This window comes from Tribolium castaneum, chromosome 1 (assembly GCF_031307605.1).
Source record: "Tribolium castaneum strain GA2 chromosome 1, icTriCast1.1, whole genome shotgun sequence".
NCBI classification, from domain to species: Eukaryota; Metazoa; Arthropoda; class Insecta; order Coleoptera; family Tenebrionidae; genus Tribolium; species Tribolium castaneum.
In genome coordinates, this window is record NC_087394.1 from 7,009,383 (window position 1) to 7,021,627 (window position 12,245).

Sequence of the window (12,245 nt, forward strand, 5' to 3'; positions counted from 1 at the left end):
CCCAAATTTCGTTAACCTCCAACCTTACAATTTATACAATTATTTTATTAATTTACAGATAGTATGTTATCGTCGTATACATAAATATAAGGATGTCTTTCCACTAGTACTATATCTTTTTCTAATTGCTTTAGTTCCGCTTCTAGTTTCGATTTTCTGTTTATTTTGGGGATAGTGTCCGTTAAAATGGGCAGGCCCTGGTATTGTTTCTGTAATTCCTCCCAGTTGTGTTTCAGTCCCTGCAATAAAAATTTATTTAAAAAATCAATTTGAAAAAAAAACAGGTTTTGTAGCGATTTTTTTTACACAGGTGATTTAAAAGTCTCAGATGATCTTGTGGGCATCCAACTTAGTTAAAAATTCTTATGACATAACTAAAAATTGTTTCAGCGTTTTTAACGAGATATACCTTTTTAAAAGTTAAGACCTTGGATTAAATCTGTTCTCAGCGTCCAAATAAACTTATTTGGTCATTTTTTTTAAATTTTATTGTATTAGTGTCTCTTATAATCCTGGAAAATGATTTTGTCTCCGAGTTACTGTTTTATTTAAAATTTATTATACAAAAGAACTTAGTTTTTATTTCTTTACATAAGAACTTACGAAGACTTAAAGAAGTTCTTACTGATCTAAAGATAAACCCTCTTTGTAGACGGACCCCAAAGTTAAACTACATAATTTCTGATAATTTTAATTATTATGTAACTCACCTCAATATAAGAAACTAATTTACAAATATTTCAAGTATTGCAATTTGCAGACAAGGCATTATTGTCTTGTTAAGGCCTTGGGATAAATTTGTTCTCTGCGTCCAAATAAACTTATTTGGTCATTTTTTTTAAATTTTATTGTATGAGTGTCTCTTATAAATGTGATACAATCCTGGAAAATGATTCTGACTCCGAGTTACTGTTTTATTTAAAATTTATTATACAAAAGATTTTAGTTTTTATCTCTTTACATAAGAACTGACGAAGACTTAAAGAAGTTTTTACTGATCTAAAGATAAACCCTCTTTATAGACAGACCCCAAAGTTAAACTACATAATTTCTGATAATTGTAATTATTATCTAACTCACCTCAATATAAGACATTAATTTACAAATATTCCAAGTATTGCAATTTGCAGACAAGGCATTATTGTCTTGTTAAGACCTTGGGATAAATTTATTCTCTGCGTCCAAATAAACTTATTTGGTCATTTTTTTTAAATTTTATTGTATGAGTGTCTCTTATAAATGTAATACAATCCTGGAAAATGATTCTGACTCCGAGTTACTGTTTTATTTAAAATTTATTATACAAAAGATTTTAGTTTTTATCTCTTTACATAAGAACTGACGAAGACTTAAAGAAGTTTTTACTGATCTAAAGATAAACCCTCTTTATAGACAGACCCCAAAGTTAAACTACATAATTTCTGATAATTATAATTATTATCTAACTCACCCCAATATAAGAAACTAATTTACAAATATTCCAAGTATTTCAAATTTGCGGGCAGACAAGGCATTATTGTCCTGTAAGTAATCATTTATTTCTTTGTTCAATAATTTATTTAATTTAATTAAATTAATTTACTTATTAAAAACTAAGTATACATAAATCTCTCTTCGTTTGAATTAAGAATTTTTCTACAATTCCTTACTATAAAATTTATAGTAAATTTATTATTCAACTAATAATATTTAATATTATTAATTAAATAATGAAATTACATAATTAAACAAAAAATAAAATCGAAATTTTCTGATTTCTAGTCATTCCAAAATAGCGATGCATAAAAAAAGCTACAAATAAAGGTCGAAAATTACATTATTTTGGGCCTTTTTTGTTCAATTTTATCTTGTTTTTGAGAGAGGACTCAGTTCTTTGTACACTTTATTCAAAAATGACTAAATTAAGTCGAAATTAGTTATTAATTCTTTGGGCTTGTTCTTAGTGATTTTGTTTTATTTGTATTTTTATTTTGATCTATTTCGTCAGTTTTAACTCATTTATAATTTATCGATAAGTGAGAAACTTACTTGTTTTGCGAAATTTCCCTAACAATTCTGTGTAATTACGAATTAATTTATTAGTGATATTATTTTTTTCTTTTTCAAATGCTGGAGCACATTTTCCAATTAAAAATTCACTATTCTCGCGAAATTTTACTCAGCAATAATAGACTAAAAGAAAACCAATAAAGATTGAAAATTACGTTGCTTTTTCGCACGAAAACTAACTAATTTCACATAATTTCCCTAAAATTGTTAAACAATTTATTGTATTATACTTAGTCTTCTTAGGATTTAGGTTAGTTTCGATTTTTTTAAATAAAGATTTTATTTGGAAAAACCTTGGATTAAGCATTATTATTTCAAAATGAAAGCTTAGAATATAAATTTAAATTTACATTTTATTTTTTTGTACTTTTTTTAATTTAATTTACTTTTACAATTATTTATTCACAGTACCTATTTTTTGTACAAATCATAAAAATACACTATGAATCAATAAAGATTATTAAAGATATTTTGTTTTTAGAATTAGTAGAAACGAACTAAAAAAAATTCACACAAACTGCAGAGAAGTAAAAAGAATAAAATAAAAAACAAATAAAATGCTGAAATAATAATTCTATTGTCACTCGTCAGTCATCAACGACGGTAAATTTTCGTAGTTGTTTAATCACTTAAATTTTTAATTAAAAAAAAGTTCGATAACGCAAAGTATTTATCAACAAATGCTGATTTCTATGATTTGATTAGTCAATAAATTTTAAGATACTGCATAATTCTAGTCTTAAATAATAAATAATCTCTAAAATGCTTAAAATTTCAAACTAAAGCCAAAGAAAAGTACGTTGAGACTTATAAAATTTCTATATTTAAGCAGTATCTCATTTATTTTTATGCTACGTAGCTTTTAAATTTTACGCTACGTAAAGAATTAATTAAGTTTTATAAGTTTTTGTTCGTTTAGATTTCATATTTGTTTTGCAAACTTTCCCTAAAAAATGCTAAACATTTAAGCGTAATTTATTAGTTCAGAATGATTTTTGATTTTTCCAAATGCTTGAGCACATTTTTCAGTTAAAAATTCACTTTTTGTGCGAAATTTTGCTTAATAGTAGACCAAAAAATTATCAATAAATGAAATAGAATAGAATATTTTGCTTTGTCTTTTTTAAGCGTTTTAGCACGTTTTTCGGTTCAAAACGGACTAGTATCACATAATTACGCTAAAATAAGTATTTTAACAAATAGATTTATTATGTTTTTTAAACGAGAAACTCGTTTATTTTGTAAAAAAAAAAATGACTAAATTCGATCACATTTTCATTGCTTCGTTTTAATTTTTTATTCGGAAGTAAAATTACCGTTGGGGGCGCCACTGAGCTAGGTCGAAAACAGTAACCATAAATGGCGGGAAAATGTTTATTCGGATATTTTGAGCGTTGTACGAATTTTGGGGCTTCACAATTATTACATTGCCTATGCGGAATGACTATGGTATCTTTGGTGGAAGATACGAATGTTGACAAATTAGAGATGACGAGAAAAAAGCGAATAACGAATGACTGTTTGGTTCACTTTCTTTATTGGAAAATTATTACAAAGACATTGAAAAGCCTATCTTTTGGCATAATTTACGTTTAAATGTATCAGCAGTTGTTAATCTTAATTGTAGTTTTGTAGATTTACCGCAGCATTTCATGATTTTTTCAGTGGAAAATTCTAACCTAAAATTCATAACACTTCACTAATTTATTAGTTTCTTGAGCCAAACTTTGTGTTCGCTGTGATCCATTACTTATAATCTTTAATTAGACAACTGTTTGATAACACTTTGTAATCAAAATTTAAATATTTTTCACTTTTTATCCACTTTCAAGTTCCAACAATAAACACTTTATACCACGAAAAACTACAGAACCAAAGTCAACGTTAGGATTTACCACCACGTACTTTTAAAGTAATTCTTTCTATTCTAAGTAATTAACACTATACACGCAAAATTGTTGAACAATTCATTAAATGTCAGTTAAATGTGGCATTACGAAAATTTCTTTACTGTTTTCGACATAGTTCAAAACTCATCACCAGAGGGCGTCTAGTTAATTTTATTTCCGAATTGCTTTATTGGAGCGAGAAAATCACTTTTTTAAAACTTTCGTTAAAGTATATTATTTTAATCAGAAAAAGAAAGAAAAAATGCTGAAATCATTGTCTTCTCTTATATCAATGACTGTAAAGTTTTGTAGTTGTTTCTTGATAGGATTAAGGAAAAATAAATTTAGAAATAATTTAATCATCATGCAAGAGATGCTCCGATACTTTTGAATCAAGCTGAAGAAACCAAGAAAAAAATAAACAGTATTATTTACCTCTAATAACTCCTCTCTTTCGTCTCTCCTTATGTAGCGACATTTCGGCTTTTCCACACCTCGTGCATCCTTTTGCATTTGGTGCAATTTCTCTCTTTTCTTAATCAAAGATTGCAAATATCCGGGCGTTTTGCCGAACGCACTCGACTTGATATAAATTGGTTCCAAACCATCGATCAATCGTTTAGATTCACCGTGCGGTTCTAGAACAACTCTAGGTTCCGGTTCTTTCGGTTTCATCTTCAACACAGTTTTAATATTTTCCGAAATAAAATTTTTCTCCTTGATGGCCTCTTCCTTTTTCCTATTGTTGTACTGAACGATGTCCTCTTTGGTCGGAAACAGTCGCTGTTTTCTCTGACAAAACTGTTTCATTGGCGTTTCTTTCATTTGATATTTTTGGCTGTAGGATAATTTTCCGGAGCGTTTTTTGAGAAAATCGCACGGATCTGGGGGTGTTTCTTGGGCTAAGCCCATTGTTGCGTGTCGTTTGATACCTATGTTTGTTGCAGGGGTTGCTTTTAGACGGGCTTTTATCTTGGTTTTTAACGCTTCACGGACGCCTTCATATTGATATTCGGGTTTTATGATTATGTTGTTTATGTTTTCGTCGTGGTGTGTGATTGCGATAATCGACATTTTTTTGAATTAAATCTGGAAAGGTAAATTACACTGGGTACAAATTTGTGGGAGCTTTTTGACGTAAACTGGTGCTTTGTGACGGAAACATAACAACCGTTGCGTGGTGACCCGTAACATTTTTGTATCACCTTTTTAAAAATCCCCAAAAAAATTGTAATTAAAATAACTACAGGATTAATTACAAATTTTTTATTACGGAATTCAGAGTTTGTTGTTATATTAATTCTTCATATTTTTCTGTAGGCCTCTCCTTTTTTCAGAATTTTTCTACAATTTCTTATAATTAAAATTACCAGCTGTCTCAAAACTCTAAAAACGCCATCATGGCATTTTCTCTCAAAATTAGCTGTTATAAATTATTCATGCACTTCAAAAAAAAATGTCTAATGAGAGCTCTAATCATTAATAGCTATTTTATCTTATTTAAAAAATTATTAGGTAAAATGCGACGTTGGCGTTTTTATAGTTTTGAAACAGCTAATATATATCTCCCATTTCAGTTCAAAGAATTTTGCAACAGCGCATTTGCGTTTTTTGCATGAAATTGAGCACAAATTGAGAGTTTCTGGTGAGTGTTTGTAGCTTAAAGTGTGTTGCTGGGATTTAGTTTAACACAGAATTCTTTTCTTATAGAAAAACTCTCAATTTGTGTTTTATTTTTCACTCCAAAAAATTCAAATGCGCTGTTGCAATTCTCGTATGAACTGAAATGAGGTATAAAATAAATTATTAATGATTAGATCTCTCATTGAAACTATAAATTACATTACCTAATATTTTTCTAAAGTGCATGAGTAACTAATAACAACTAATTTTAAGACAAAATGCAACGTTGGCAAGTTGGCATATTCATAGTTTTGAAACAGTTAGTAATATCTGCAAAAAATTGTTTTTTATGGTCATCTGATTAAACGTTAAATAATGTTGCTAGCCTTAAAAAATAATAAGTAAAAATTAAAACATGAAATAAATGTAATTTTGTTGCAAAAAATTTTACAACACTTTTTCGTTGGACAACGTCTCTTTTTAATTAGTATATAGATTTTTTATTCTATTGATGTTAGGTAATATTCTTAACTATGAAAAAACATCACATGTACAGAGAAAAATCTAAAGTATTTAATAGCAAACTTCGTATAACCAGAATTAAAATGTCTTTTGACGCGAACTACATATGGAACGAAGTTTACATTTTTACAATATTTTTAGCAATCGATTTTTATCGAAAAAATCTCCAACAGTTTGTAGAGATTGGCGACAATATTAAGTTTTTTTTATTCATTTATTAATTTTTTTGTTTGTCGATTACGGCAAAACTTTGTGTTGGTATTAATATTTTTAAACTTATGTAAAATGTATCGACAAATTTATTGGCATTGTGAAAACGGCAAATTTATCTACAGTTCTAAAGATCGTTGTGGGTGTTTTTTTAATTTCCTTTTTCTAATAATTTAGTTATTTTCGAAGCAATTGTAAAATATTCCAAGAAATAGACTTGCACTGAGAAAGGTCTACAATTTTGAAGGTACCGAGATTTTTTTTCTTATATTTCTAACACAAAATTACTTTGAGAAATTGCCTTTATTTTTTAAAGTAGCAATGAATATTCTTCTTTTAAATTTTTTTATTTTATAAATTTGGGCGAAACTAAGAAAAAAAGGATATTTTTTGGAGCTGTAGTTAAGTAAAACATTCCGAGAAATTGACTGGCAATGAGAAAACATATTTGTTTATTTTGGCATTTGGGCGAAATTCTAGTTAAAATTTGAAGTAAAATTGATAAAAATGTAAAATAGTTAATAACGATTAGATCTCTCATTGAAACTATAAATTACATGAGCTATTAATTTTTTAACGTGCATGAATAATAATTTACAACAACTAATTTTAAGAGAAAATGCAACGTTGGCAAGTTGGCATATTCATAGTTTTGAAACAGTCAATAATATCTGCAGAAAATTATTATTTATGGTCATCTGATTAATCTGATTAGTCTGATTACAGATGTGTTGCTTTGTCCAAAAAAAAGTTAAATAACGTTGTTAGCCTTAAAAGATAATAAGTGAAAATTAAAATATGAAATAAACGTAATTTTGGTGCTAGCAAAAAATTTTACAACACGTTTTCGTTCGAAAACGTCGCTTTTTAATTAATATTTAGATTTTTTATTCTATTGATGTTAGGTAATATTCTTAACTATGAAAAAACATCACATGTACAGAGAAAAATCTAAAGTATTTAATAGCAAACCCCGTATAACCAGAATTAAAATGTCTTTTGACGTGAAGTACATACGGAACGAAGTTTACATTTTTACAATATTTTGAGTAATCGATTTTTATCGAAAAATTCTCCAACAGTTTGTAGAGATTGTCGACTATATCAAGGTTTTTTTTATTTATTTATTAATTTTTTCGTTTGGCAATTTCGGCAAAACTTTGTGTTGGTATTAATATTTTTATACTTATGCAAAATATATCGACAAATTTATTGGCATTGAGAAAACGGCAAAATCATCTACAGTTTTAAAGATCGTTGTGGGTGTTTTTTAAATTTTCTTTTCCTAATAATTTAGTTATTTTCGAAGTAATTGTTTGTAAAATATTCCAAGAAATAGACTTGCACTGAGAAAGGTCTACAATTTTGAAGGTACCGAGACTTTTTTTATATTTGTAACACAAAATTACTTTGAGAAATTGCCTTTATTTTTTAAAGTAGCGATCAATATTCTTTTTTTTTAATTTTTTTATTTTATAAATTTGGGCGAAACTAAGAAAAAAAGGATATTTTTTGGAGCTGTAGTTAAGTAAAACATTCCGAGAAATCGACTGGCAATGAGAAAACATATTTGTTTATTTTATCTTATTTTGGCATTTGGGCGAAATTCTAGTTAAAATTTGTTTCAAAACGTCACATTTTATCAAATTATTTTTTAAGTAAAATTGATAAAAATGTAAAATAGTTAATAACGATTAGATCTCTCATTGAAACTATAAATTACATGAGCTATTAATTTTTTGAAGTGCATGAATAATAATTTATAACAACTAATTTTAAGAGAAAATGCAACGTTGGCTAGTTGGCATATTTTTTGTTTTGAAACAGTTAGTAATATCAGCAGAAAATTGTTATTTATGGTCATCTGATTAGTCTGATTACAGATGTGTTGCTTTGTCCAAAAAAAAAGTTAAATAACGTTGCTAGCCTTAAAAAATAATAAGTGAAAATTAAAATATGAAATAAACGTAATTTTGGTGCTAGCAAAAAATTTTACAACACTTTTTCGTTCGAAAACGTCGCTTTTTAATTAATAATTAGATTTTTTTATTCTATTGATGTTAGGTAATATTCTTAACTATGAAAAAACATCACATGTACAGAGAAAAATCTAAAGTATTTAATAGCAAACCCCGTATAACCAGAATTAAAATGTCTTTTGACGCGAACTACATATGGAACGAAGTTTACATTTTTACAATATTTTTAGCAATCGATTTTTATCGAAAAAATCTCCAACAGTTTGTCGAGATTGGCGACTATATTAAGTTTTTTTTATTCATTTATTAATTTTTTTGTTTGTCGATTACGGCAAAACTTTGTGTTGGTATTAATATTTTTAAACTTATGTAAAATGTATCGACAAATTTATTGGCATTATGAAAACGGCAAAATCATCTACAGTTCTAAAGATCGTTGTGGGTGTTTTTTTAATTTTCTTTTTCTAATAATTTAGTTATTTTCGAAGTAATTGTAAAATATTCCAAGAAATAGACTTGGAGTGAGAAAGGTCTACAATTTTGAAGGTACCAAAATTTTTTTTCTTATATTTCTAACACAAAATTACTTTGAGAAATTGCCTTTATTTTTTAAAGTAGCAATGAATATTCTTTTTTTTAATTTTTTTATTTTATAAATTTGGGCGAAACTAAGAAAAAAAGGATATTTTTTGGAGCTGTAGTTAAGTAATACATTCCGGGAAATCGACTGGCAATGAGGAAACATATTTGTTTATTTTATCTTATTTTGACATTTGGGTGAAATTCTAGTCAAAATTTGAAGTAAAATTGATAAAAATGTTAAATAGTTAATAACGATTAGATCTCTCATTGAAACTATAAATTAGATGAGCTATTAATTTTTTGAAGTGCATGAATAATAATTTACAACAACTAATTTTAAGAGAAAATGCAACGTTGGCAAGTTGGCATATTCATAGTTTTAAAACGGTCAATAATATCTGCAGAAAATTATTATTTATGGTCATCTGATTAATCTGATTACAGATGTGTTGCTTTGTCCAAAAAAAAAGTTAAATAACGTTGCTAGCCTTAAAAGATAATAAGTGAAAATTAAAATATGAAATAAACGTAATTTTGGTGCTAGCAAAAAATTTTACAACACGTTTTCGTTCGAAAACGTCGCTTTTTAATTAATATTTAGATTTTTTATTCTATTGATGTTAGGTAATATTCTTAACTATGAAAAAACATCACATGTACAGAGAAAAATCTAAAGTATTTAATAGCAAACCCCGTATAACCAGAATTAAAATGTCTTTTGACGCGAACTACATATGGAACGAAGTTTACATTTTTACAATATTTTTAGCAATCGATTTTTATCGAAAAATTCTCCAACAGTTTGTAGAGATTGTCGACTATATCAAGGTTTTTTTTATTTATTTATTAATTTTTTCGTTTGGCGATTTCGGCAAAACTTTGTGTTGGTATTAATATTTTTATACTTATGTAAAATATATCGACAAATTTATTGGCATTGAGAAAACGGCAAAATTATCTACAGTTTTAAAGATTGTTGTGGGTGTTTTTTAAATTTTCTTTTCCTAATAATTTAGTTATTTTCGAAGTAATTGTTTGTAAAATATTCCAAGAAATAGACTTGCACTGAGAAAGGTCTACAATTTTGAAGGTACCGAGACTTTTTTATATTTGTAACACAAAATTACTTTGAGAAATTGCCTTTATTTTTTAAAGTAGCGATCATAATTTTTTTTTTAATTTTTTTATTTTATAAATTTGGGCGAAACTAAGAAAAAAATGATATTTTTTGGAGCTGTAGTTAAGTAAAACATTCCGAGAAATCGACTGGAAATAAGAAAACATATTTGTTTATTTTATCTTATTTTGGCATTTAGGCGAAATTCTAGTCAAAATTTGTTTCAAAACGTCACATTTTATCAAATTATTTTTTAAGTAAAATTGATAAAAATGTAAAATAGTTAATAAAGATTAGATCTCTCATTGCAAATATAAATTACATGAGCTAATAATTTTTTGAAGTGCATGAATAATAAATTTATAACAATTAATTTTGAAAGAAAATACGACGTTGGCGTTTTTATAGTTTCGAAACAGCTGATATGTAAAATATTTTAAGAAATCGATTGAAGAAAGAAAGAAATCGAAAAAGGCGTTTGATTTTTAAATAATTAATTGAGAAATTGGTATTTATTTTTTAAATAATAGCACTTAATAAAATAAAAATAAAATTTGTAATTTTCAGTTACAGTTACACGTCAGAACAACTGAAGTTAATTCCATTGGTTGCATTTTGTTATTTTTGTCGGAAATATAAAACAAAGTTGGTATTTGTAAAGTTTCAGGGCCGTATTAAAGTTCGAGCAAAAAGGAGCAATTTGTACAGTAATTTTGTAGTTATTTATCTCATTATCTATTATTAGTTTTTATGAAGAAAACTCTGCATCGAAGACTTTTGACCTGTAAATTGGTAGGTACCAAGAAATTAATGAACCCAAATTTATTCATTACCAAAAATCGAGCACATAAATACCAAAAAAGCTTTAATTTAGACATCACTGTTATGCAGGCTTGTAATGTTGGTTGCATACTCGATGGCAAGCAATTTCTATATTTATTTTGATTTTGAGAAAATATTTCTTATCTCAAATCTGAATGAGTGATAATGTTTTAGCTTTAACTTTTTGTATTGAAAGTAAGAGAATGTTCCTAAATTTGTAAAATAATTATTAATATAAAAAAAATTGAGGTTAAATAAAGTGATAGTCCATCTGTTTCTGTATTGATAGTCAGTGTTTAAGACCACCCGAAAAATGGGGCTATCTTTAGGAGAATGTTCCGTCATGAAGGAGGTAATCAGTAAAACGTTAATTTTACCAAACTCATTTAACCATTTGTAGATAACAAAAACAGAAGAAGCAATCAAAGCCTGTTACGTGAGGGTCCAACTTTTAGAAAAAAAGATCGAATCTGATGAAATCCCCAACGAGAAAAAAGCCGACATGAAGAAAGAGTTACGAGAAGTTCGCAAACTTTTAACCACAAACGAAAACCAACTTTCACAACTCCACAGACACAATCGAAAATCATTCGCATTTGTAGCCGCCTTCTGTTTTGTTTGTTTCACAGTTTACGTTTTATACATTTTAGTACAAGGTCCCGATTTTTAATAACAAAGACATTTTAAACCTAAATATGTTTTATTGATGAATTTAGCAGAATTATAAAAGTTTTACAAATACTGGAACTAAACGAAAAGATTCACACTTACAATTACGAAACTTAATTTAATGAACGTATTCTTATCTACGCCCTCTCCCTCTGCCCCTGCCTCGGGGGCCCCCTCTGCCACGGCCCCTCCCGCGGCCTCTGGCAGCCCCCCGGGCGCTCTCCTTCTTCTTGGCCTTGGCTTTGGGGGTGTCGTCAATCAGCAGAGTCTCGAGGGGTAAACTATCGGGCAAAATGTAGTAACGAATGTTGTTTCCTCTAACTGTTAGGGTGTCTAAGTTCACAGGATTTCGGTTCTTTACAGTCACTTTTACAGCTTTTAAGTGCGTATTCATGGCCACATCTACACCGGTTATAGTGCCATGGACTTGTGTGCCGTTTTTCAGCTCCATTGTGACCGTTTCATGGCTCAGTTTCATTAAAAACCTGAAAATGGCCGAAATGTTAGGTTAGGTGGTTTTTCAGGAGTTTTACTTGGAATTCAAGGAAATAAAAACGTGTCTGATCAATCAGTAGTTTACGTTCTCACCTTACTAATTTCATGTTGATATTTTTGGTGTAATTAAGACAATTTTTATATTATGCCGGCAAAACACGCTTGGCTTACGTTTTTTTACCCCCCCTCTTCCATAGAGGGAAAGAGAATGAGCATATAAGAAAGAGATGGCAAGAAAACTTGCGAAGGGAGCGCCACTTACGTGGCGCCAATTTTAAATCGTTATTT

General features: G+C 28.2%; 2 protein-coding genes across 2 annotated transcripts; both read right to left on the minus strand.

Moving 5' to 3' along the window:
- Window positions 1-24: 24 nt before the first annotated feature.
- LOC658077 (uncharacterized protein) lies at window positions 25-5,117 on the minus strand. The gene is made up of 2 exons (XM_964490.4): window positions 4,374-5,117; window positions 25-239 (listed from the first exon to the last, which is right to left on the minus strand). The coding sequence occupies exons 1-2, from the start codon at window positions 5,010-5,012 to the stop codon at window positions 48-50; spliced, it is 831 nt and encodes a 276-aa protein (XP_969583.2). The 5' UTR covers window positions 5,013-5,117; the 3' UTR covers window positions 25-47.
- A 6,357-nt stretch (window positions 5,118-11,474) lies between these two features.
- Window positions 11,475-12,205, minus strand: SmD1 (Small ribonucleoprotein particle protein SmD1). Its single transcript, XM_964646.4, has 2 exons — window positions 12,051-12,205; window positions 11,475-11,947 (listed from the first exon to the last, which is right to left on the minus strand). The coding sequence occupies exons 1-2, from the start codon at window positions 12,062-12,064 to the stop codon at window positions 11,596-11,598; spliced, it is 366 nt and encodes a 121-aa protein (XP_969739.1). The 5' UTR covers window positions 12,065-12,205; the 3' UTR covers window positions 11,475-11,595.
- Between the last annotated feature and the right edge of the window lie 40 nt (window positions 12,206-12,245).

Bases quoted from the DNA above. Each gene is read 5' to 3' on its own strand.
- LOC658077 (XM_964490.4), bottom strand. From the start codon at position 5,012: ATGTCGATTATCGCAATCACACACCACGACGAAAACATAAACAACATA. The intron at 240-4,373 runs GTAAATAATACT...TTTTTATTGCAG, and splicing joins AAAGAGAGGAGTTATTAGAG to GGACTGAAACACAACTGGGA.